The 26,698-nt window shown below is 39.7% G+C and overlaps 2 protein-coding genes across 4 annotated transcripts in view; one reads left to right on the top strand and one right to left on the bottom strand.

Moving 5' to 3' along the window:
- Positions 1-18,441, top strand: part of LOC129740020 (protein-tyrosine sulfotransferase) — a 128,346-nt gene extending 109,905 nt beyond the window's left edge. For all 3 annotated transcript variants that reach the window (XM_055731601.1, XM_055731602.1, XM_055731600.1), the window contains exons 4-7: positions 13,500-13,740; positions 16,385-16,701; positions 16,767-16,965; positions 17,033-18,441. In XM_055731601.1, the coding sequence (XP_055587576.1) occupies positions 13,500-13,740; positions 16,385-16,701; positions 16,767-16,965; positions 17,033-17,236 (961 nt within the window). In that variant the 3' untranslated portion in view covers positions 17,237-18,441. The remainder of the gene's footprint in view (positions 1-13,499; positions 13,741-16,384; positions 16,702-16,766; positions 16,966-17,032) is intronic.
- A 13-nt stretch (positions 18,442-18,454) lies between these two features.
- On the bottom strand, positions 18,455-26,039 carry LOC129740018 (alanine aminotransferase 2-like). Its single transcript, XM_055731599.1, has 4 exons — positions 25,769-26,039; positions 25,588-25,680; positions 19,385-20,468; positions 18,455-18,704 (listed from the first exon to the last, which is right to left on the bottom strand). The coding sequence occupies exons 1-4, from the start codon at positions 25,877-25,879 to the stop codon at positions 18,556-18,558; spliced, it is 1,437 nt and encodes a 478-aa protein (XP_055587574.1). The 5' UTR covers positions 25,880-26,039; the 3' UTR covers positions 18,455-18,555.
- Positions 26,040-26,698: the final 659 nt, after the last annotated feature.

The following is a 26,698-nucleotide window of genomic DNA, read 5'->3' as shown; positions in this document are numbered from 1 at the left end:
TCATCAGCCCTTCTTCCCTTCCGTTTTCCCCATTTCTCTTTCGTCGGTTACTCGCTCAGTCTCCGGTATCGCGCTGCACCCGTTAATGGAAATATTATTGGATTTAATTGTAATTGCACTGAAGCGTATATGTAGCCAATTGGATTCGCTGCTCGCAACCCGTTTCATATTATGGGGTAGTGTCGATTATCTGTTATGGTCTTCGTTCCGTGTTTTTTTTTTTGTTTTTAATTATTTTTATCATTTGAACCAGTGCTTTACTCTGACTGAAAAGGGACCGGCGATGAAAATGAAATACGAGTTTGAGAAGACCCAGGGAAAAAAACAACTTGGTACCCAGAACTGGGTCATTTCCGTTGCACTATGTCGTTGTCGTTGTTTTTGCCCTGGCAGTTTAGCGCCATGAATCCTTTCGGTTGAAAAGTAAACCTTTCTGTCGGGATTATGTTTCACCTACCCGGACTGGAGATTTGCTCTTTGCTGATGACTTAAAGATTTTCTCAAAACTTTTTAGAAAAATTCCCCTTCTTTCAATCAGACTTTTCAATCAGATCTTTTAGAATGCTGACCTTTGAAAACAAACACAGGGGAAAATTTTTACTGAAACAGAACCACCCTTAGGGCGTCGACCCGAAAAACCAAATTTCCAACCAGTTGAACAAGGACCATTGCTTGCTAGCTGGCTGGCTCGCTTCCCGCCCCAAGGGGAAAACTTGTACAGTTTTAACGATTTAACTAATTGCCACCGAAATTTATCTCTCATTCTGGACGATGGTTTACCGGTGGTTTTGCTGCATTTTGCTGCATGGGCTGAAACGTTTTGTCTGTCTGTGTATAGGCAATGGAAGATATGTATATCCCATTAGGAAAGGGGGGATGAATGAGTGGGTGGGTTCTCGGGTTTGGTCTTCCTCCTGCTCTTGTTTCACGGGTGGTTGAATTTTACACGCAAATGGCTCTGGATGGTGAAAAATAGAATAGAGGGAAAAGCAGAGTAACAACATTCCGAATGAGCCCAGAAACATAATTATTTTCCAGCAAGCAGTCAGTGGTTGGCTCTTTGGCTCTGGGGCTCTTATCAGCAGCCAGCAATTAAGGTTTCTGTCTAGGATTTTTCCTTCAATTTATTTTTTCTTCTGAAAGCCTGGCTTGGGACTACAGCAGAGATTGCATGTTTTGATAAGGTCAAACTTGGAAAAATACTTCTTGATGAGTTTGTGATGGCAGCGGAAATTGATGTGATAACATCTCTTTCAGTGTCCTGCTGAAGGATGGCGCTATTTAGGACTACTGGCGATTTACGACTAGACAACGATGAGGGTGGCAGGGGTTTTTTAGGGTGGGAATGGGCAATCTTGATGGGTCCTTCTCTCTGACTGAATTGAAGCGATTTATGGCAACACAAACGATTATAACTTCACGAGCCCCACTCATATTTCGGTCCCCTTCTTTGAAGTATCCTTTCGAGATAAGATTTTTAAGACCACAACCCTAATAAATTCGACTTTGTAAAAGCTTTTCTAAGTAGATTTTATTTCATCTTCCGAGGGATAAATTTGAAGGTTCTTCTTCATTTTTCAAAACAGGAAGGGAACCGTTTTTTTGGTCTTATCGAAGAAGGGCTGAAGAAGGGCTGAAGAAGGGATGAAATCGATTATTGAATACTGAATAATGTTTGCAGATAATTATGCCAAATTTGAACATATTCTTACCAAAAGCGTCATTTTTTATGTCTCAAAGTAAGTGGTCCGATTCAGTTGCCACATAAAATTTAAAGGGTATTCCTTAAAACTTGCGATTGAAATTTTCTCAATATGAATGTGAATCTACCAGAAGATGACGATTTGAACTTTTGTGTGAGATATCACTTTCTATGACCGTTCTCTCTCCGTGAAATTAATTACCGAGTTCATGCACGAGAGGAGGATCGCCATCGATTGCACTCGAATCGAATCCCAACCCAAAACCAATAATATTAATCGAACCACGAAAGCCACTAGAGGTGTAGTTTATTTTATGTTTGAATGACTGCCAGATCTGCAAGTACATTTTGATTGATGGCAAATGGATTTATTCCGTCGAGCGCGTGTCACAGCATTATCATTATACCTGACGACATGTGCGATTGTTTTTCGAAAAAAAAAAAAACACAAATTGTCTTCTGAGTAATCCGCATAAATCAGTCGAATTCAAATTTATGTCGCATCCGATTGCGGCTCATAGGCTGAACAAAAATCATGGAGGATTATTTTGGTGTCAAAGGTTTCAAGGAATGATCAGCTTTAAATGTTTTGTGAATTATACTTTAAAAATCTGAAAAAAATCAAATTTTGAAGATTTTTATAAAGCAAATGAACAGAAAACATTTGGCTAGAGCAATTGAAAGATTTATGGACAATTTCGGAAAGATTGTGACAGTTAGAAAAGGAAACAAATATGTAAATATTATTAAATGTTTAACAGTTTTTTTCCCTTTTTTTTGTCTGCTATTTTAAGCTATTTGAACAATTTGACAATTTGAACAACTTGGATATTTTCGAACGATTGAGCCTAATTAAAAAATAGAAGTGTTTTTGAATCATTTTTTTTATGAAATTAGAAATTCTATGATTTTGATAGTTTGAGCAGTTGAGATAATTTTAAAAAAATTTCAACAGTTTTGATAGTTTGAAGGATTTTGACAATCTGGATTCCATTAAAGTCTAAACTTGAAATACTAAATTTGAATAATTTGATATCACATCAAATCGGCCGAAACCTTTATGTATGCTCAAAAGCGTGCTTTCAAAGTTCTTTATTGGCTGAATAAAGGTTTCGAAGAATTTATTATTCAATTCCCATATGTGTTTTCCAAAGAACTTTGAAATCGTCACATTACTTGAACATAAATCGTATTAATTCCTAAAAACCATTTAGACAATTAGACATGAAACCTGTAACCTGAGATCTGAGACCTGGGAAATCAGATACATTAGACCTGAGCCCTAAAAATTAAGAACATGATACATGAGACACCAAACACGGGACTTGGGACCTGAGTCACGAATGACACATGAGACATGAGAAATAAGACGAAAGAAGCCATAAGTTCTGCCAGAGATGTGGGACTTGAGAGAACGAATGTGAGTAGCAAGACGTGAGTTGGATGTAGCACTAGTAGCGCCTTAAAAGTGAGACGTGACGTGTGATAAAAGAGAAGAGAGAAGTAAGAAATGAGACATGAAAAGGGGAGTGATACGTGAGACGTTAGAAGTAAGAAGTGAGACGTGAGAAGTGGGACGTGAGTGTTCAGACGTTAGAAATGCGACGTGAATAGTGAGACGTAAAAAGTAAGACGTGAGAAGTGAGACGTTTTAACACGAAACCTGCGTAAAAAACCTCGCTTGTTTCCTCAAAAACGAATAAAAACCGCCTCAAAAAGAGCCTTTAAAAAGTTTCATCGAACTTTTCGATTTTTTTATGCAACAGGTTCATTTTTGTGTCAACACCAAGGCGGTGCAAAAGGGGGAGAGTGTTTAGGAGTTTCAAGGCGGAATTCTCCCAAGTTAAACTATCTGTTCAAAAATAAATTTACCGTAGAAATGTGAAATTACTCGATCTCAAAAGGTGTTGAAAAATATGTATTTATATTACTCTTGACCTTTGACATTTCATTCTACGACATTACATGACATTCAGGAATTGAAACTTGTTTTCAATTGCGTATTTCGATCAGCAATTTGTACTGAAACTCAAATCCTGACACACAAGAACCTTGCCTTGTCTTTAAAATTGGTATTTATTAAGTAGAGTATCTTAACAAATTACTTAATTACTAATTTGGAAGTAAAAAAAAAATCTTTTCTATCATTACAAATTTTATGCTGATATGAAATATTCAGGAAACCATTTTCTACCTCAAGGTCCAAATGTCACATATTTTTGAGGTGCAAAGGATTTGGTGGGCTAATTTTGATAAATTTTGTTGTCCTGAAACTATTGAAAATAGGTAAAAATTATTTAAGAAAATTCTTTCGCTTTTCTGACAAAACTTTAAAAAAATAACAACATTAAAAATTAAATAAAGGCATGGCCGTTGGAACGAGGGGGGTTCGCCGTAGAGTCGCGCGAGCTCGTGGTTCATCCTTCGCCTCCACACTCCGTTCTCCTGTACGCCGCCAAAGATGGTTCTTAACACTCGTCGCTCGAATACTCCGAGTGTACGCAGGTCCTCCTCGAGCAATATCCATGTCTCGTGCCCGTAGAGAACAACCGGTCTAATAAGCGTCATATACAGGTTACACTTTGTGCGAGGGCTAAGTCTTCTCGACCGCAGTTGCTTGTGGAGTCCATAGTAGGCACGACTTCCGCTGATAATTCGCCTCCGGATCTCACGGCTGGTGTCATTGTCTGCGGTCACCAGTGAGCCGAGATAGACAAAGTCTTCGACTATCTCCAGCTCGTCGCCGTCGATCGTGACCTTGTTATTACTGGACAAGCGGGTTCGGTCGGTCTCGGATCCGCAGGCCAGCATGTACTTCGTCTTGGACGTATTAATCATCAACCCAATCCTTCCTGCTTCGCGTTTCAGTTTGCGGTAGATCTCCTCCACCGCCACAGATGATCTGCCGACTATATCAATGTCATCGGCAAAGCAGATAAGTTGACTGGATCTGTTGAAAATCGTGCCCCGCAATTCGCCCACCGCTCGTCGAATAACACCTTCTAGCGCCACGTTGAACATCATGCAGGATAGACCATCACCTTGTCGAAGCCCCCTGCGCGATTCGAATGAACTCGACAATTCACCCGAAATCCGCACACAGCACTGCGTTCCATCCATCGTCGCCTTGATCAGTCTGATCAGCTTCCCGGAAAAGCCGTTCTCGTCCATGATTTTCCATAGCTCGTTACGGTCGATCGTGTCGTATGCGGCTTTGAAGTCGATGAATAGATGGTGCGTAGGGACTTGGTGTTTCCGGCATTTTTGGAGGATTTGCCGTAATGTAAAGCTTAGTTCTTTTAGAAATGGGACAATTACGAATGCGTGTATCTCAAAAACCATTCGTTTGAACGCAATACTTTCTACGAAGAAAATGAAGGTAATGTTATGATATTTCATTAAAAAATTTGAAAAAAAATATTTACCGTTTTTTGTTAAAGAAAATTCTACTTTATTCTTGGTATCTCCCATTGGCCGGCGCACACTTTTTTTCAGTCATGGTATTGATCAGTTTTCCAACTTATACTTCGTAAAATCTATATTTTAGGTGGCTTCACCCTCCTTCTTCAATTTCTGATACTTTTCGGTCCAATACTTCTCTTTTAAAAGAAACTGGAAGCATATTATTGGATACAGTTGTTTCGAAATGAACAAATTTGATTATTTTTGACCACATTTTTTGAACGTTTTTATTTCGGTACAGGTTTTACAGCTTAAGAGCTTTGGAACTATCGAAAAATGGTTGTTTGAGGTTGGATTTCAATGAGTCATCACTAGGCAACACTTTCAGCTTATCGGAGAAAATTGTTATGGACATTTCAGCGATCTACACTTAGTTTTTCGCTTATTGAAAATTAAAAATGCTGGTATGAGACTTGACTTCCTTGATGACCCTTAACCGTTGTTGCCGATCATGTGCTTCACTCCAATGCTTGATTTGAACTTTGTGGACATTATTGACAGTGTTTTCATACTTATCCACCACAAAAACTCTGTAATTCTTTGAATAATCAACGGTTTTGTCAGCTATCAATTTGATAATGACGAATTTTAAAGGAAACTGTGCAAAATTATTTTTTTCTTTTTCTCTTGCATCGTACATATCTCAAAAACACGTAAATTTTAAATTTTGAAAAAAATTGGTCCAATAGTACTTTTTACAGGCAACAAAATGCGGTCAAAATTTTTGATATCCAATAACTAGTTAACGAGCTATAAGCAAATGAAAGTGTCCCATTTCTAAAAGAACTAAGCTTTAAATATCTGGTCCGTCGTAGGCCGTCTCTCCATGAAGCCAGCCTGATGGCTTCCCACGAATCTGTTTGCTTGTGGCGTTAGGCGGCGGAGTAGGATTCGGGACAACACTTTGTAGGCGGCATTGAGGACAGTGATCGCTCGGTAGTTCTCACAGTCCAATTTGTCGCCCTTCTTGTAGATGGGGCATATTACCCCCTCCTTCCACTCCTCCGGTAGCTGTTCTATGTCCCAGATCCGGATTATCAACCGGTGTAGGCAATCGGCCAACCTGTCCGGGCCCATTTTGATGAGTTCAGCTGCGATGCCATCCTTCCCAGCCGACTTGTTTCTATTCAGCTGGCGAATGGCTTCCTTAACTTCACTCATCGTTGGGAGTGGCTCGTCTTCGTCGTTGGCTACGCCGGCGATGTACCTTCCCCCACCGTCTTGATCTCCTGCATGTGCGCCGTTCAGGTGTTCATCGAAGTGCTGCTTCCACCTTTTCATCACCTCACGATTGTCCGTCAGGATACCCCCGTCCTTATCCCGGCACATTTCGGCTTGCGGCACGAAGCCTTTGCGGGATGCGTTGAGTTTCTGATAGAACTTTCGTGTTTCTTGGGAACGATGCAGCTGCTCCAGCTCCTCGAGCTCCTCCTCCTCCAGGCGGCGCTTTTTCTCCTGGAAAAGTCGGACTCGCTGCCTCTTCCGCTGTCGGTGATTTTCCACATTTCGACGGGTGCCTCTCTGCACTACTGCCGCCCGCGCGGCATTCTCTTCGTCCATCACCCTCCTACACTCCTCGTCGAACCAGTCGTTCCGTCGAGATCGCTCCACATAACCTATGACGTTCTCCGCAGCACTGTTGATGGCTGTTTTGATGGTATCCCAACAGTCCTCGAGAGGGGCTTCGTCAAGCTCGCCCTCTGCCGGCAGCGCTGCTTCGACCGATTGCGCGTAGTCTGCCGCGACCTCAGGTTGCTTCAGTCGCGCGATATTTAACCGAGGCGGGCGCCGGTTTCGCGTGTTGTTCACTACGGAGAGTTTTGGGCGCATCTTCACCATCACCAGATAATGGTCCGACTCGATGTTGGCGCCCCGACAAGATCTGACGTCGATGATGTCCGAGAAGTGCCGGCTGTCGATCAAAACGTGGTCGATCTGTGATTGAGTTTGGTACGGTGATCTCCAGGTGTACTTGTGTGGGAGGCGGTGCTGAAAAAAGGTACTACGTACGGCCATTCGTTTGGAGGCGGCGAAATCGATAAGTCTGAGGCCGTTTTCGTTGGTCAGCTGGTGCGCACTGAACCTTCCAATTGTCGGTTTGAATTCCTCCTCCTGGCCGACCTGAGCATTGAAATCCCCGATGACGATCTTGATATCATGTTTTGGGCAACGGTCGTATTCACGCTCCAGCTGCGCGTAAAATTCGTCTTTGTCGTCACCGGTACTTCCGAGGTGAGGGCTGTGCACGTTGATGATGCTGATGTTGAAGAACCGGCCCTTGATTCTCAACCGGCACATTCGTGAGTTGATCGGCCACCACCCGATCACGCGCTTTTGCATCTTTCCCATCACTATAAAAGCTGTTCCAAGCTCGTGTGTGTTGCCGCAGCTCTGGTAGATGGCACGACCATCTGGATACGTTCGTACCGTGGAGCCCTTCCAGCATACCTCCTGCAGCGCTACGATGTCGAATTTGCGGCTCTTCAATTCGTTGGAGAGAGCGTGGGTACTGCCCACAAAATTTAGAGATCGGCAGTTCCATGTTCCAAGTTTCCAATCGCTAGTCCCTTTTCGTCGCGTGGGTCTTTGCCGATTTCCATCCGAAATTTGTTGTTCGTTATTCGTTGCTTATGTTTTTTTAGTAGTCACAGGCTCGCAAGGCCCGCAGCTAACCCCACTATCTCGCAGGAGGACCGTCGTGATGTTGCTGTTTTGGGTCCCGAACACCACCAGGACGTTGTTGCACTCCGCACGCCGCCCCTAACATGGAGAACAGACGCGTACGAAGCCCCCTAACTCATTCTGCATGCGACCAAAGCATCCACCGGGGTTGGGTACCCGATCTCCGCTAAGGTTGCTCGCACCCCAGCTAGTACCACGGGGAGGTAGAGAATCGGAGTTGCAGACAAGAGGTGATATGACCACTACCCGAAGGTTGGGTGTATGGGGTCTCGAGTTGCACATTGTCTACTTCACTAGCCCTCTAGCCCCCTAATTTAATGTAATAATGTAATATAAATGTAATGATGAATTGATACAAATAAAGACATATTTAAAAAAAAAAAAAGATAACTGCATTTTAAGGAGGTTTTCAAATGTATTAAAAGGGATTTTAAGAGATGCTCTTCTACAACTAAAGAATTTGATATTTGAGCTGCAATTCTTTATCAAACTACTGTCTTTCTTCATTAAAATGACGTGAAATGATGAAACAAACATTCTGGGGTTATTGAGAATTAGATAAAAAACAGGTTGGAATTCAAAAACTTAGATTTTTTTTTCAGCAAACAACACTTTCTCTAAATTTAAGTCGTAGATGGCAGCCAAATTCAGTCTCAATATTGATTTTCCAAGTTTATGTAGGCCCATATTCATCATATCGAGGTTGTTTTCAAACACAGTTTTGTTGGAGTTCACGCTGCAGAAAGCTTTTCTAGATTTGCAAAAAATCACCAGATGTACAACTGCAAAAATTCCTGCTCATCTCAACTTCCGATTCAATTGCAAATCATACCAATAAAACTGCTAACCGTCTGGTCCATCAAGCTCCATCGGAAAGTACAACGTTATTCTGATTATCGGTCCAAGAAATTCACTTTTAGTGACCTTGATGCAATTCTAATTTTTTGATTTAGTGATCTTAAAATTTCCAAGACGTTACCAAGTACTTATTTCTTGCCTAAAATCATCCAGCACACCTAAATTAATCCCGGATAAATATTCGAAAATGGGCATCCATTTGGTGATAGTGCTGCCATCTATTACTTAAAATTAGAGAAATAGTGTTTGACTATTTAAAAACATTAGCATTCCTGAAGCCTGTTTTTTGGATTAAAATTCAGCCTCAAATCTATGTTTCAGAATTTTGCATCATACTAATGAATGTTAATGAATGTTAATGAATGTTAATGAAGAAATCAAGCAGTTTGATAAAGTATTACAGCTCAAATATCAAATTCCTTGACACCTGAGGAGCATGTCTTTTAAAAGCTTTGAAAACCTTTGAAATTCTAGAAAACTCCTTAAAATGCAGTTATCTATTCAAATAATTCGTAGAAGCATTATAATTCACTTTTATACAGTAAATTTTAAGAAATAACCTTGTTTTTGTTGAAAAACACAAGTGGTTCTATTCTTATTTCGCTCCTTTTTTTTTTTTTTCATATTTTTGGTCCTTAACCAACGCCAGTTGCTTCGTCCAAAAAAGTAAACTTATGCTTGATTTATCCGTTAAACAATTCAAAACAAATCGTAGAAGAAAATTTTGGTGATTTACAATCATTCATATTTTAGCAAGCAAAACATATAGTGGTACTATTCTTATTTCGGTCACTGTATATCAAGCGAGCACAACAATTCTCTTATTTTTTGTCCCTTTTCACATTTATTTCCCTATACTTTTTTTTATTTTACGCTACTGAATGTAGTAAGTAAAAAAAGAAGGAAACGTTTAGGAAAGTTCATAGTGTCTTATAGTTTTTTCCTCATTTTGATCGGAACTAAAAGATCTAAACTGTAGCTTGAATTTTGACTTGAACGATTTTTATTCCTTTACTTGCATGACTTTTTTTAAATGAGAATAGTATTTATCGATTCAGGGAAGGACAAATATTTTTATTCGAAAAAAAAAATAATTGTGCAGGTTTGAACTCGTTTTTTTGAGTACTATAAAAGTTATTGCTCATCAACATTGAAAAATAATTTTTGAAATTCTTAATTCATTTCAATTCGATTTTGCTAATTTCTTCCAAACCTAGTTAATTAGTTGCAGGAAGTTGTTTGTGATTGATTGTGATGACAAATTTTGTTAGAATATGCAAATCAGAAGATATAACAGCAATTTTTTAAAAACTACATTTTTCAAAAAAAAAATGAATAAATTTGATTTTGCAATTTTTCCGCATATTTTGTTCAGTTTCTCACAAATACATAGAAATATCGTAATAAAAATACCATCGGCTAATTTCTTTTAATCTTTAGAATATTTTTTTATGAGGAAGTAGGCGATGGTTTGTTGGTATCGCTCGTGTTTTTTTCGCACCATCGCGGTGAAAATTAAATTTTGGAAGTTTAAGTAGTTCCTTATTGCAAAAATTGTGATTCTTTTTTGAATAAGTGGATAATGCATAGTGATCCGAAATTGCATGTTTCATTGTTTGTGCCCGACCCGAATCTCCGTTGATTTAGTGCACCTTTAGCAGGTTTAATGATTCGATAGATGAGGAAGCACACTTGCTACTTCAAAGATTGATGAGTTCGTTCCATTATCCTTCTCATTCATTTATTCTGCTGTTGCAATCCGGGTGTTTCTACCTGAGAATTTTTAGGTGTTTGCAAAATTTGAAAATTCAGAAATAACGTTTATTAATTTATGAAGCTTCCAACGCGAATATTTCAAACATTTTAAACTATGAAAACGTATGGTAAGGAGTGTATCGAAAATTAACTATAAACATATTCGGGGCTCCTACTTACTAACGCGTGAACGCGCACAACTGTGCTCACCTGTATGTAGCATCTTGATCTGTCAAGAGTGAACCAGCGCTTTGTTTACGTTTGAAATATTCGTTTCTCCCAAAATGTTGCGAATTAAAAAAGAAGTTGAAATTCGTGTGTTGGACGCTTGGATGCGAGAGAAGGGCATCTCGATGAATGAAGTGGCGAGACGTACCGGCATTCATCCGGAGCGTAAAATCCATCATCCACAAGTTCGGATAACGTTCGATGATTTGCCAGGAAGAGGCAGAAAACCAGAATCATCTGAACCAAATCTGGACCGTAAAGTAATAAACCTCATCAACCGGAATCGATCGATATCTATACGGGATTTGGCGAAAAAAGGTGGAACATTGATCGGAATGGTACAGCGGATCAAGAAGCGGAACAACCTGAAGACATACAAGAAGCAGAAAGTGTCCAAACAAACGGCTGAACAAAAATCACGAGCCAAAACCAGAGCCCGGAAGCTGTATCATCGGATTTTGCAGAAGCCTGATGCGTGCGTTCTCATGGAAGATGAAACTTATGTAAAATAGGATTCCAGTACTCTTCCGGGACCACAATTCTACACTGCAGCTGTTGGGGAGGCTGTGAGTGATCACGAGAAGTCGATTGAGGTGGAAAAATTTGGCCAGAAAGTGCTTGTGTGGCAGGCAATAAATGCCGAAAAGGTTGCTGCCACTATATAAGAAACATACGACTCCACCATTGTTCTGGTCGGATTTGGCGTCAGCCCACTACGCTAAATCCACTCTTAGATGGATTTAGGATAACGATGTAGATTTTGTTGAGAAAGATAACAACCCACCAAACTGCCCCAGCTTCATCCCATAGAACGATTTTGGGCTATCGTCAAGAGAGTTTTCAAGAAGGGTGGTAAGGCCATCCAGGATGGTAAGGCCAATTGGAATGCTGCGGCCAAGAAGTGTGATCAATCAGTTGTACAAAACCTAAGTTGAAAGTCCGAGAATATTACCAATAATTAATTTTTTACTTGTATTTCTTTATAAACTGTAAGAATAAGCTTTTTAAAACACTTCCGAACTGTTTCTTTGTTTGAATCATCAATAAAATAAATACAATGAAAAAAATGTGTTTATAACTTATTTTCGATACACTCCTTACTGTTGTCCACATTTCTTCCTCTCTATGTTCCAGCTGTCTCTGCGTCCAATACTGCACAGTGGGCCCGGCCGAGATAAGATGAGTAGTAAATGTACTTTTACGACTCACCGGGATGCTGGCAAGATCTGGCTGTGTATGTATCATAAGCCTCTCTAGAAAATTGTTTGTGAATGTATCACTTAAAAATATCAACGCATTTCCGAGATATGTTGATTTTGATTAGTGTTGTTTTAAAACAACACTATGCATTAGAGGGTTGACGGAACTCATGTATAAAAATTCGAGCTTATTAAACTGTAAATTTCACTAAACACAATGTTATAGATTCTTTATCGATAAAAGTAAGAGTTACACTTGGACGGCTGGGGGCCGTTTTGCGCACCATTTCGACTAATCACGTAAGACGGCGATCAGCCGTCTTGTTCCGCGAAATACAATCACAAAATAACAGTCACAAATTTTACATTTTGAAAGCTCAATTTGTTGTGAAGTTATAATTGTTTGTTATGAAGCAAGTTTAGATCGAATTGTTTTTTTTAATGACGTTTCAAAACTTTGTCTCGACCTTGCATAAATGTTGCCTCCAACCTTGAGTGAAACAGCTATCGATATGCTCAACAACAGCGTTAAAGCTTCTTGAATTCGGACCGTTTTCTCCTTCACTCTCGAGAAAAGGTAAACACCATCTGTTCATTATACATTCTTCAAACTCAAAAGGTTCCTACTTTGACGAATGTGTTCTCTCGTCGCGCTTCTGGAAAGTTAATCGTTAGTCAATATTGGCGCTGCCAGCATCTCAGCCGCCTTACGTCTTCTGCCATCATCAGCTCCAATGGCCCAATGGCCCCATAACCAATTGAAGGGAAAATGCGATAAAAACTTTCGAAGGAAAAGTCGGTGGAGGAACAGCTGTTGTTACCGGCAGTAGTGGGAATAAAAGGAGGAAAAAAATAAGTTGACTAGAGAACGTTCCACGTAACGTCGCTAACTAGGAACCTACTTACGTAGCTAGAGCTCTCGTGGCGGTAGTAATTCGTTTGAAGTTTCAACCGGAACGTTTCCGACGCCAGGAGTTTGTTCTGATAATTTATGATTACGCCTTTCCGTTCTCTTGGCTGTTTGGCTTGTCGCTTAGCTTAGCTTGGTTTTTGGTTCTCGGTTTACCGGTAGAGGAAGCTCAGCTGGTTGGCGGGAAGCTTCCCTTGGATATTTGTCACAGATGACATCGTTTCCTTTTTTTTTAGTATCTTTTTTCTGTTTTTGGAGGGTTCTGTGGGAAGGATTTCCCCATTTAAGCTTAAAAAGCTTACGTTTATGAGTGATGGTTTCATAATTACTTGTCCAAATGTTCTTTTTCTGAAAACTTTTTTTAGCACCCGAGTAAAAGTAAGTTGAAATGAGCAAACCATCCCTTCAAGAGGGGAACACAAATAATAAAAAGACGATGACAAAAATATTTTTCTGAAATTTACTCCGGGCGATGCCGTCGTTGCATTTTTACTGTTGCAATTTGTTCAGCTTTTAATGTCCAGCTAGCAGCGTCCTCGTTGCTTGCAAGCCAACAACATTTCCACATCTCACGGGTTTATTCATTTCTTTTTTTCGTTTTATTTCTTCTTTATGATTCTATTTTCATGGTACGCCAAACAACTTACATCTGTTGGGTGCTCCTGCTGCCATGCTGTGTGAATCGTAAATAACAACGACGAAGGTGTGGCCAGGAGACGCGTGTCATACCGCGAATTTTGCAACTGCGGTCCCACTGGATGAAATCGGAGAAGGAATCCGTGCGGCTGGAAGAGGCCGGAATCACCAAGGAGGTGCTGAACAGTGCCATCGCGCAGTTTTGTTTGGAAATCATCGCCAAACATGGGGAGGCGGCCCCTCGACTCTGCAACAAGGACCCCCTCACGCTCAAGATGGGGTCCTATGTGATTGAGCTGTTTCCGCAGGTGAGTTTGTTCAGATTTAAAACAGCCAAAAGTGTCAAAAATTTGGACCGTGCCGAACATTTTGGACAATTTACGACCATCTTGTAGTATAGGTTTTTTTTTAAATTTTTTGGATAGTTTCTGAAAATATTTAAATTTTAACAATTTGAAATATTCGCCAATAACGATTTTCATCGAGACGATTTTTTTTAACAATTTTCACAATAAATTCTTAGAAATTTTTAATTTTTTAAAATTTTGACATTTTAAATTAATGTGTCATTTTTAAAATTAATGACCAGTTTGATGTTTCGACATTTTTTACCTTAAAATTTCTTCGACATTTTTGATTTTTTTAAACATTTTTTATTTTTGACATTTTTGCATATTTATTTGAATTTTTTAAAATTTTGGTCAATTTTAATCGATTTTGTAAGATTTTTTTGATTTATCAATTTTATCAATTATGCCAATATTACATTTTATTCAATTTGATCAATTTCATCAGATTTGTTATTTTTCTCAATTTTGTCCAAATTGTCAAAATTGTTGAAATTTTTAAAATTGTTTAAATTGTCAAAACTGTTCAAATTTTTAAAATTGTCAAACTTGTCAAAATTAACAAAATTGACAATTATGCCAAAAATTGACAATAATGCCAAAAATGGCAAAATGACAAAAATGACAAGAATATCAAAAATCACAAAAAATACAAATATTACAAAAATGACGAAAATTACAAAAATGACAAAAATAAGAAAAATGTCAAAAATAACAAAAATGACAAAAATGACAAAAGCTACAAAAATGACAAAAATGACAAAAATGACAAAAATGACTAAAACGACAAATGTAAGAAAAATGACAAAAATGACAATAATGACACTAATGACACTAATGACAAAAATGACAAAAATGACAAAAATGACAAAAATGACAAAAATGACAAAAATAACAAAAACGCCAAAATGACAAAAATGACAAAAATGACAAAAATGACAAAAATGACAAAAATGACAAAAATGACAAAAATGACAAAAATCACAAAAATCACAGAAATGACAAAAATGACAAAAATGACAAAAATGACAAAAATGACAAAAATGACAAAAATGACAAAAATGACAAAAATGACAAAAATGACAAAAATGACAAAAATGACAAAAATGACAAAAATGACAAAAATGACAAAAATGACAAAAATGACAAAAATGACATAAATGACAAAAATGACAAAAATTTACAAAAATGACAAGAATTACAAGAATTACAAGAATTACAAAAATTACAAAAATTACAAAAATTTAAAAAATAACAACATTGACAAAAATGACAAAATTTACAAATTTGATAAAATTGACGAAAATGACAAAAAAGGACAAAAATAACAAAATGACAAAAATAACCAAAATGATAAAGATGACAAAAATCACAAAAATGACAAAATTGACACAAATGACAAAAAAGACAAAAATGACAAAAATGACCAAAAATGACAAAAATGACAAAAATGACAAAAATGACAAAAATGACAAAAATGACAAAAATGACAAAAATGACAAAAATGACAAAAATGACAAAAATGACAAAAATGACAAAAATGACAAAAATGACAAAAATGACAAAAATGACAAAAATGACAAAAATGACAAAAATGACAAAAATGACAAAAATGACAAAAATGACAAAAATGACAAAAATGACAAAAATGACAAAAATGACAAAAATGACAAAAATGACAAAAATGACAAAAATGACAAAAATGACAAAAATGACAAAAATGACAAAAATGACAAAAATGACAAAAATGACAAAAATGACAAAAATGACAAAAATGACAAAAATGACAAAAATGACAAAAATGACAAAAATGACAAAAATGACAAAAATTACAAAAATTACAAAAATTACAAAAATTACAAAAATGACAAAAATGACAAAAATGACAAAAATTACAAAAATTACAAAAATTACAAAAATTACAAAAATTACAAAAATTAAAAAAATTACAAAAATTACAAAAATGACAAAAATGACAAAAATGACAAAAATGACAAAAATGACAAAAATGACAAAAATGACAAAAATGACAAAAATGACAAAAATGACAAAAATGACAAAAATGACAAAAATGACAAAAATGACAAAAATGACAAAAATGACAAAAATGACAAAAATGACAAAAATGACAAAAATGACAAAAATGACAAAAATGACAAAAATGACAAAAAGGCAAAAATGACAAATATGACAAAAACGACAAAAATGACAAAAATGACAAAAATGACAAAAATGACAGAAATGACAGAAATGACAGAAATGACAAAAATGCCATAAATGCCAAAAATGCCAAAAATGACAAAAATTACAAAAAATACAAAAATTTCAAAAATTATAAAAATTACAAAATCGACCAAAATGATAAAAATGACAGAGATAATCAAAATGTCAAAATTGACAAAGATTTCAAAAATTTTAAAAATGATAAAAGTGACAAAAGTTACATAAATGAAAAAGATGGCATAAGGATTAAAATGACACAAAAACGACAAAAACGATTTATAAATGACATTAAAATAATACCTCAATGCAACAAAATCCCCTCCAACTACGCAAACAAATGAATGAAAGATTTAAACTTACTTAAATGTTTCTCTTCTTTCAGGCCAAATTCCTGTTCATGGTGCGGGACGGCCGAGCCACGGTTCACTCGATCATCAGCCGCAAGGTAACGATTACCGGATTTGACCTTTCGAGCTACCGGCAGTGCATGACCAAGTGGAACCAAGCGATCCAGACGATGCACGAGCAGTGCAAGGAAATTGGGAAGGATCGCTGTATGATCGTGTACTACGAGCAGCTGGTGCTCCATCCGGAGGAATGGATGCGCAAGATCCTGAACTACCTGGACATCCCCTGGAACGATTCGGTGCTGCACCACGAGGAGTTCATCAACAAGCAGAACGGGGTGGCACTGTCAAAGTAAGGTTTATTGAAGAATTGATGAAAAGAATGGCACTAATGATGTTTTTTTACTGATATTTTAGGGTGGAACGTTCCTCAGATCAGGTTATCAAGCCGGTGAATCTCGAGGCACTGTCCAAATGGGTAGATCACATACCGGAGGATGTAGTACGGGATATGGCCGAAATTGCCCCGATGTTGTCGGTTTTGGGCTACGATCCTTACGCAAATCCACCGGACTACGGAAAACCGGACTCGTTTGTACAAGAAAATACTTACAAGGTAGAGATGCCCTAGGGTCGTCATATGGGACCACTTATGTTTTCATTATAAATGTTAACGTTTTTAGGTCCGTTCAAACCCCCAAATGTGGGAGCACAAGGTGAAGGAGTTACTTAATCGCGAGGACGATGTGCCGGCAGCCGGAGGAGGTCCTCTGAACCCACCACGATACAACAATAATAACAATAACGCCAATAACAACAACGAAGATGAGGACGATTATGGCGGCGGCAACAGTAAACTGAAGCGACAGGAACGGAGCAAAACGTGATATTAGTCAGTACACGCGCGTAGTTCTGAAACGAGTCGTAGTAGAGCTTAGATTTTTTTGTACTAAATAGGAAAAAAAAATCGACAAATCGGTCATCGCAAAAGGGGGAAAAATTAAACCCAAAAATCGGAACTTTGTCCAACAAAGCTGTTAGCAAGAAGGATTTCAAATCTGAGCAAAAAGTAAGGAAACAAACGAACCGAATCGGTTGACTTAAATTTAGTGAGCTAGCCCAAAAACTTAATTTCAAATTGTTTGTGCGAATCATTCAATCATAAGTACAATTAATTGTATATTGGCGTATAGTTAAAAACTGAAATAATTGTAAAGATAGTGAAGAAAAACTTAATTTTGCGTCTAACTCGGGTTAGCACAAAACAAAAGAAGGTTGAAGAAAGGCTGAGTGAGTGAGCGAAGCGAAGCCACGCTCGATGAACATGATTGAGCTGCTTGAGGAAGCGCTTAATTTTACACGATGCATTTTATTCTCTTGCTGTGAAAGTTGTAAAACACACACATTTTAGAAGATGAGCTTCCACCGGAACTAGACCGAATAGAGCTAAACGACGAAACAATAAATTAAACAAAAACGGAATGGATGTCTGTGGTTGATTCCTGTAAATTCTGCAGCGCACTTTTTAACCGCAGCAAACGAGCAAATCACAATCAATCAGTTACTAGAAGAGAAGGCTTGCGCTTGGGAGTCAAGCCGCGTGTTAATTATCGAGAAAAAAAAACAGAAAACCAAGTCTGTAGTCCTAAAAATATCAAGAAGCAACTAGAATGACTGTAAATAATTTGTATGTACATGAGAAGTTATGATAGACTTACCCCCTCAGGGAGGGGTTCAAAACCAGCAGAACTTCCCAATCGGAAGGAGCTGTAACGTCGTTTACCAGAGGAAGTAAAACACGATTGAATTTAAAAAAATCAAAATCAAACTGCCGCTTATCGCGCAAATCACAAAAAAACGAAACCATAAGAGAGAAAAGGTTAAGAAACCACAACCACAATCAATGGAAATAGGAAGCGGAAGAAGGAGTGTGGATGCTCTAGTGTTTTAAAATATGTGTATAAAATAATTATAGAGAAAAGAAAAAGATAGTAACGAAGAGTAAACCAACGGCAACAAACCAATCTACTAAACGAAAAACAATTATTAAATGGGGCACATTTTCGCTTCTTCAATGTTGGAAAAATAGCTGCTGGAGTTTTTTAAATTGCTATTGTTTTGTGAAATTCCTTGCTTAAAGAAAAATTCTCAACTTTAATCGACACTTTTTTTTTCTACAGAATCCACGTAATTCAATTTGAGTCAATCATTTATACTCGTCCATAAACTGCTCGTGAAATTGGCGTAGCTTTTTCAGCATCACTTTCAGCAGCTCCAGTTGTGGTAGGATCGTGGTACGGAGATGATAGGTGCCTGGCTTTTGGCCAAAGATCGATCCCGGAACCATACAAATACCTTGAATGAGACGAAAAAAAAACTAAGCATTACATTTTATTCAAAGAACAGAAAAATTGTAGGTACTTAAGCTAACGAATTTTCCTCATTTTATTCATTGAAATGTGTAATTTCACGTGATATATTCAAGCACCAGAAAGTGATTATGTGATGAATTGGCATGGTAGTTCTTCAAAAAGGTAAGTGTACTGTGTACCTCATTTACAGGGTGTTCAATAAGTTCAAATATTTTTTTTTTTACTTTTTGTTGTGGATGGGGAAAGCGGACAGAGAAGAAAAACTTGAGCTCAAACCGCTTACGGCTTTGTGCCCCATAGATCTTTTTTCTTTCTCTTTTCTCCCATTTCTATTCTCTCGTCTCAAGCAAAAGCGAACGACATCACGGTGCTCCAAGGAAGCCAAGGGTCCGTCACGACTTCCAAAAAAAACCGGATTTCAGCAAGACAGAAGTCATCAAACAGCCAGCAACTTTTGTAGAAGCAAGACGCTTTGCTAGGAAACTTGTATGTCATTAGGAAATAACAACAGAGGCTTCGAACAGAAGGAAAAGTGGCTCCAGAGATCTGTACAGTATACAGGTTTTCCCCTACTGTAGCCTTCTCAAAAGCAGCAAAGGTGGAGCCATAAAATCCCTGTTCAGTTCAGAGTTCCAAAACCTCCTTATCTAAGGACACACTTACCAGTTTTCTCCAGCAGCTGCAAAGCGTAGAAATAATCAGGTTCCTGGCCGGCTGCCTTGGCCGCGTCTAGAGCCTTCGGAGGCAATCGCAGCTGCGGAAAAGCGTACATCGCTCCCTGCACCGGAGTACATGCCAATCCTTTCATCGAATTGAGCGCCTCGGTCACAATATCCGCTCGTTCTTGGAGAGATTGGAGGCGTTCTTGTTTCTCCTTGATGAACAAATCATAGGAAGGGTCACCAAGTTTCGGAGGAGCAGCCATGATATCAGTGATTATTTGCCCAAAAATGTTCGGGCAGGTCTGTACTGTAAGACTCTTCATCAACATGGCCTTGACGCCGGGATCCAGGTTAACAACCTCAAAGGAACCCCCTCGAAAACCGCACTCACCCAAGTACCCTTTCGAGCAGGTCATAAAACTACAGAGTTCTAGGGAGTTGTAAGGTGGGCCCATCTCAGTCATGACCTTTTTGAAAGAGTGGAACTCATTAGAGCCGTAGGTGTTTTCTTGATAAACTTCATCAGCAAACACGATCAGTTTTTTGTCATGAGCGAACTTAATGATTTCCTTGATATTTTCACGGGTTAGCACCTGTCCGGTCGGATTACCCGGATTGATAATAACCAAAACCCGAGGGACACATGTTTTCTTGGCATTTTCAAGAGCCCGTTTTAATTCTTCGACGTCTACAGCCCAGTTTTTTTCCTCATCCAAATGATAGGAAATTTGTGCCATCTCAAGTTCCGTAATCGAGGCTCTAAATAAGGGATACTGAGGAATTGGGATCATGACACCGGTTCGTTTGTCTTCGAAATTACATCGTAACAGCACCAGCAAAGATTTGATCCCCGCCGAAGCTCCGTCCGTGAGCATGACGTTATCCGGATCCGATGGGATTCCTCCATCTCTTTCGGTAATGTACTGGGCCAGATGGTGTCGGATAATCTCAATTCCCACGGAATCGGTGTAGGATCCGGTAGAGTTGCCCATGCAGCTGGATAGCAGCGTTCGAGCCCGTTCCTTGGCATCTTCCGGGATCGATGGGTCCTCGAAGAGTGGCGGATAGGTGACCAGACCCAAAATCTGTAAAAAAAAGGTGTGAAAACAGCCGTTAGATAGATAGAAAGACAAAAATTATAAAATTTACTAAATCAACAAAAATGACAAAAAATGATAAAAGTTAAATATATTGAAAAAATAAATCTCAAAAACGGCTGATTTGATAAATATTTAAAAAATTTAAAAAAAAATGCTTTTAAATTTAACAAAATCCAAAAATAAGACGAATAAGAGAAGACTTCAAATTGTTAAGTATAGCAACCATCAGCTACGTGCTTGACAAACAGTTATCGCAGTAATCATTGACTTTAGTCTCAGTTAAATTTTCACTTCCACTGTATCCATTTCTGAATAAATACATTTTTTGTAAATGCTCTGCCTAATTCTTTAGGTTATGGGCCCAGAGTAAAAGGAAGTAGTTCTTAGTTTTGTTCCTGAACGTGATCAGCAAGATTAGCGAAGAAAAGTTGTGGCTGTTTGACGGCACGAACTTCAGTAACTGGAAATTTCGTGTCGATGTGCTAATGGAGGATAGAGGAAATGCAAGAACCTGCTTATCTATCGTATCGGCGAAGACCAGTTGGATTACGTTAAGGATAAGCGAACCGCCAAGGACGCCTGGGACGCACTCTGTAATGCGTTTGAACGTGTCGGAAATGCCGGTAAGCTTTATCTCCGGAAGCAATTTCAAGAACTGCGACTGCTGGAAGGAGAGGACGTCAAGGCATACCTTCTGAAGTTCGAGAAGGTTCTACGAGAGTTGCGAGCGACTGGGGTGAATTTGGAAGAAGAAGACGTCGTTTGTCAGCTTTTGCTCTCACTTCCAAAGTCCTACGAGGCTCTGATCACAGCGGTGGAAACGATTCAACCAGAGCAACTGACGATGGCATATGTTAGAAAACGGCTTTTGGACGAGCAGGTGAAATGGTCGAACCAAGGTGAGGTCTGTCGAATCTGCATTTGCTGGAAAATTCCGAGGATTCAAATGTTTTGGCTGTGGGAAGTACGGTCATAGGCAAGTTGACTGCCCCGAGGCGGAAAGGGCTGGAAAACTCATCGAGAAGAACCCCAAGTTTGCCTGGAAGCCCGGAAAGAAATCGAGAGGTGGTGCAAAAATGGCGGCTGGAAAAGAAGTTTGTTTTCTGGTAACCACGGGCAACGCAACGGCACTCTTAGCACCTAGCAAGTCGACAAAAAAGTTTTCCTGGTTTCTTGACTCAGGAGCAACGGACCTCATGGTCAATGACAAGTCTTTTTTCGAAGAGCTCCATCCATTGAAGAACAAGATTCACATCGCTGTAGCCAAGTGTAATGAGACGTTGGTTGCTGAGTCGGCTGGAATAGTACGTGTCAATATGATTGTCGACGGCGTGAAGAAACCTGGTACAGTAAAGGAAGTGCTGTATGTTCCTGGTCTACAGTGCAATCTATTCTCGGTGCGTAGTTTGGAGGACGCTGGAATGGTGTTGAAAATTGCGGCTGGAGATGTGACGATCGAACTGGATGGCGAAATCATTTGCGTGGGACGAAGGTTGGACCAGTTGTACAGCCTGGATATGAGCCTACGCGAAATGAAATCGGAAGGGAATGCCATGGTAAAAGTCAAAACGAGTACGGTTTATGGCATCGAAGGTTTGGACATCTTGGCGAGGAAATATTAAGAAACTTTGGCAGTACGGCATGGTTGAAATGAATTCCGAAATCCCAAAATGGCCTGGTGGTACAGTTTGCGAGGTCTGCCTCAGTGGAAAGCAGACGAGACATCCGTTCCCGGTGAGCAGTGGTAAGCGATCAACACGTCTACTTGAATTGATACACTCCGACGTTTAGGGCCGTTCAATCCGAAAACGTGGGATGGCAAACGTTATTTTGTCACGTTCATCGAAGATTTTAGCCATTTTACGGTGGTGTATCCAATAGCGACGAAGGATGAGGTGCTGGAAAAGTTCAAGGAGTACAAGGCAGCAGCAACAGCTTATTTCGGGGCGAAAATTTCCCGTCTTCGATGCGACAAAAGTGGGGAGTATATGTCCGCTTCCTTCAAGAATTTTTGCCGCACCGAAGGGATTCAACTGGAGCCGACCGCACCGTACAGTCCGCAACAGAATGGAGCAGCTGAGCGGATGAACCGCACGTTGTTGGAGAGAGCGAGATCGATGTTGCAGGAAGCTGGCTTTCCGAAGGAAATGTGGGATGAGGCGGTGAGTTCGACTGCCTACATCCTGAACCGAAGTCCTACGTCTTCTGTGAACTGCAAGAAAACACCGTATGAAATTTGGTATGATCGGAAACCTGAGGTCGACAAAATGCGTGTTTTTGCTTCGGTGGCGTACACTTGGGTGCCGAAAGCAAAACGACACAAGTTGGACAGCAAGACGGAGAAAAACGTAATGGTTGGATTCGCTCCCAATGGCTATCGAATTTGGGATCCAAGGAAACGCAAGCTGATCATCTCGAGAGATGTGATTTTCGACGAAAATCTGAAATGGTCCAGTGTGGTTCAAAAATCTTACCGTTATTTTGAAGCTGCTACTGAAGATGACGTCAAGCCCAGTGATGGACCAGAATCAAGCCCAGATGATGTTTTTCCAAGGCGTGGGGAAACACATGAACCGGAAATCCTTGAGGTGTCGAGCGAACCTGGTGTGGACGAATCGGAGCAGTGTGCTGATGCAATGCATCCGGAAATGACGACTGATTCCGATTGCATGACTGATGACGAAGACAGCGATCCAGACTTCGCGCTCCCACCGCACCAAGAACGTGACAACTGTTCTACAGAAGTGTCAACGAGGCGCAGCGGTCGGGAGCGCACGCTACCTGGTAAGTTGAAAGATTTCATTACCAACTTTGGAGCCAATACTGCTGGTACTTATTTGTCAGGTTCCCCGATGGCGAGTGATGGTTCGATTCTGGCGTATACGCTTAATGCAGAAGCGTATGTGGAAAACATTCCGACGACGATCGCTGAATTGAAGAAGCGTGACGATTGGAAGAAGGCGATCGATAGTGAGATGGAATCCTTGAGCAAGAACGAAACATGGGAGCTTGTTCCGAAACCTACCGGAAAGAATCTGGTGGAATGCAAGTGGGTTTTCCGAATCAAGCGTGACGAGGCTGGTAATGTTGACCGATACAAGGCGAGGCTGGTGGCCAAAGGTTTTTCGCAGAGGAAAGGCTTCGACTACGACGAGACATATACTCCTGTTGCGAAAATTGCAACCCTCAGAGTGCTGTTGGCGGTTGCAAATCAAATGGGAAATGTGCACCAAATGGATGTCAAGACGGCCTTCCTTAACGGCATCCTGAAGGAAGAAATTTTCATGCGTCAGCCTGTTGAATTTGAGCGGGGCGGACCGCATCTCGTCTGTCGGTTGAGGAAGTCCTTGTATGGGCTAAAACAAGCACCGAGGAGTTGGAACGAGGAGTTCAACAAATTCGCGCTTCAAATAGGATTCCTACGTTCGAAGATCGACACCTGTCTCTACACGAAGAAAGACAAAACGAATGTTGTCTATTTGCTGCTGTACGTGGATGACATTTTGTTGGTCTCAAACAGTCGAGAGGAAGTCGACGACATCAAATCCAAACTGTCTACGCATTTCGAAATGTCGGACATGGGTCTGATAAAGCATTTTCTCGGGCTGAAGGTGGATTACGATCAGAGGCGCGGTCGAATGAAGATTAGTCAACCGAAATACGTCGTGAACCTGCTAAGCAGATTCAAAATGGCAGGTTGCAAACCATGCGCAACTCCACTGGAACCAAACCTGAAATTGAAGACCCGAAGTGTTGAGGCAGCCGTGCAGCCGTTTCGGGAGCTGATCGGCTGTTTGATCTATTTGGCTTTGGCTTTAAAACCAGAAATCAGCGCAGCGGTGAATTACTTCAGCAGATTCTAATCGGCTCCTACCGATGTACACTGGAGTAATCTAAAACGGGGTTTGCGGTACCTAAAGCAAACGGTAAACTATGGATTGGAGTACCAACGGTCGGACGATGGCGAACCTTTGCAAGGATATGCTGATGCTGACTGGGGAAACCTGGAAGACAGAAAATCGATATCTGGGAACCTGTGCAAAGTTTTTGGCAGTACCGTTTCCTGGATGACCCGAAAACAGAATTGTGTGGCATTATCGTCAACAGAGGCCGAATACATTTCGCTGAGCTATGCAATCTGCGAAGGTATTTGGTTACGGAACTTGTTGCTGGAACTGGATATCAAGATCATCAAGCCCGTTCCGATGTTCGAAGATAACCAATCTTGCTTTCGAATATCGGAGGAACCGAAGGAACACAATGAATGGAAGGAATGAAGCATGTTGACATCCGTTTTCACTTCATTCGTGAGAAGGTTCAAGATGGATTCTTCAAAATTATCTACGTACCTATAACGGATCAAATTGCGGATATATTCACCAAAGGACTGGCGAAAGGACCTTTCGAGAAGCTGCGATCCAAGCTGAGCATATCTGGTTGAGCAGGGATGTTAAGTATAGCAACCATCAGCTATGTGCTTAGTTACTGACAAACAGTTATCACAGTAATCATTGACTTTAGTCTCAGTTAAATTTTCACTTCCACTCTTGTCTATCCACTACTGAATAAATACATTTTTTGTAAATGCTCTGCCTAATTCTTTAAAAATGACATATTTAATATACACAATTATTGTGTACGATTGTGTTTTCACAGTACACAATTCAACTGGCCTGCTGTGTTCAGGAATGTGGAATCAAAAGTCGATCACGCTTCCTATACAGAGTAGTCTGTTGTACGGCAAGATCGTACCACAACACTTCATGCTTTCCAATACAAAAATACCCTAGACTTAAAATGTTCAACACCTATCCAAAACTTTATCCTACGAAGCTCATCTGATGCTTGCCTATCCGTCTGTTCTTTATTTCCTTTACCAATTCTTCTACCTAACAATTTCTATAATTTACAAAAATGAGGTCAACAAAGCGAATGAAAAGAAGACTTAAATTTTACGCGAAAGGCAAACACAGGACACATTTTGCCAACCACTAATGAACAATGCGTATTTATTTTAAAATGTTTGTTTCAGGTCATGCCCCATTAAAGTCAATATAAAAACATAACAACCCAACTATTAGGAGACCACAACAAGAACACTTACCTGCCGAAGGAACGTTATCGGCTGCTGACCCATGGCATGAGAATCGCCAACGCTGGCCCAGATAATTTCGGAAAACTGCTTGCCAGCAGAACCCTAAAGTAAGATTACAAATCACCTTTGGATCGCTTGATTGTTTTATTTTTGTGTGATAAGCCGACCGGCTAATCGTTTGCCTATTTACCTGTTTCAGTTCCTTCTCGAGGGCTACGGCTCGTAGAAACAATGGCCCGCGAACCACGTGTTCCATGCTCCTGATGGCCGGGTTGATGTTATCCAGCGTTACCAGTCCCATTTTTCGACCTTGGATTCCTATATTATTCAGACAAATCAACTCCCAAACGAAACGGAACACACTACCTAATAAATGCGCGTCTTCAACGAGCGAGACTTGCGGATTTACGCGCCTCGACAATCCAACGAGTCAATGATTACTTCTGCTGAATCGAGACGCGCGAAATCCGGCGTTTGCTGAATTACTCTGTGTCTCTCCCCTCTTATCAGCGGGTAAGTTAGTAATTTATTTGTTTGTTCGCTTTTCGGTCAACAAATTGGATAGATGTAGGAGGTGACGCTGCTATCACCTTCGGTTGAATCTATATATTGGAAACACTGGTCAACATGTGACCTCTAAATGTTTCTATTTTGCGATTCCTTCGATGCGGTTAGTTGAACACAGACGGAACTCGTACTTCACTATTCTCTTAAAAAATAGACAAAAAATCATTAAATTTGTGCTAAGTCTTCGCGTCTTTTTAAAAATAATGAATGTTCATCAAAGATAAGAATTAGAGGCAGGGGTCTTGAGGACCTTTTTTTTTAAAGAAAAGGAGAAATCATAGAAATTTTACCACAATAATAAACAGCCTACAAATTCAAACAGCCTACAGCTTAAAATATCTTAAAAAGTACTGTGATCTACTTTCTTATAATGACACATAGCTACAAAAATTTAAATATAATTTTTTAAACTTCTTTGCATGAAGTTATGAACAAACGACGAGACTTAAATCAAGGTGAACACAGTGCATTTGCAGGGCAGAAGCTTCTCGTTTCCACGTCACAAATAACTATATAGGTAGATTTTTTTTTGTTCTTTCCATCAGGGAGATTT

Source organism: Uranotaenia lowii, chromosome 1, assembly GCF_029784155.1.
Source record: "Uranotaenia lowii strain MFRU-FL chromosome 1, ASM2978415v1, whole genome shotgun sequence".
Classification (NCBI taxonomy): domain Eukaryota; kingdom Metazoa; phylum Arthropoda; class Insecta; order Diptera; family Culicidae; genus Uranotaenia; species Uranotaenia lowii.
This window is presented reverse-complemented; position numbering and strand designations above follow the sequence as displayed.

Coding starts and splice junctions, on each gene's coding strand:
- LOC129740018 (XM_055731599.1), bottom strand. CDS start 25,879: ATGGGACTGGTAACGCTGGATAACATCAACCCGGCCATCAGGAGCATG. Junction 25,681..25,768: donor TCGAGAAGGAACTGAAACAG/GTAAATAGGCAA, acceptor ATCTTACTTTAG/GGTTCTGCTGGCAAGCAGTT. Junction 20,469..25,587: donor CGATAACGTTCCTTCGGCAG/GTAAGTGTTCTT, acceptor TTTTTTTTACAG/ATTTTGGGTCTGGTCACCTA.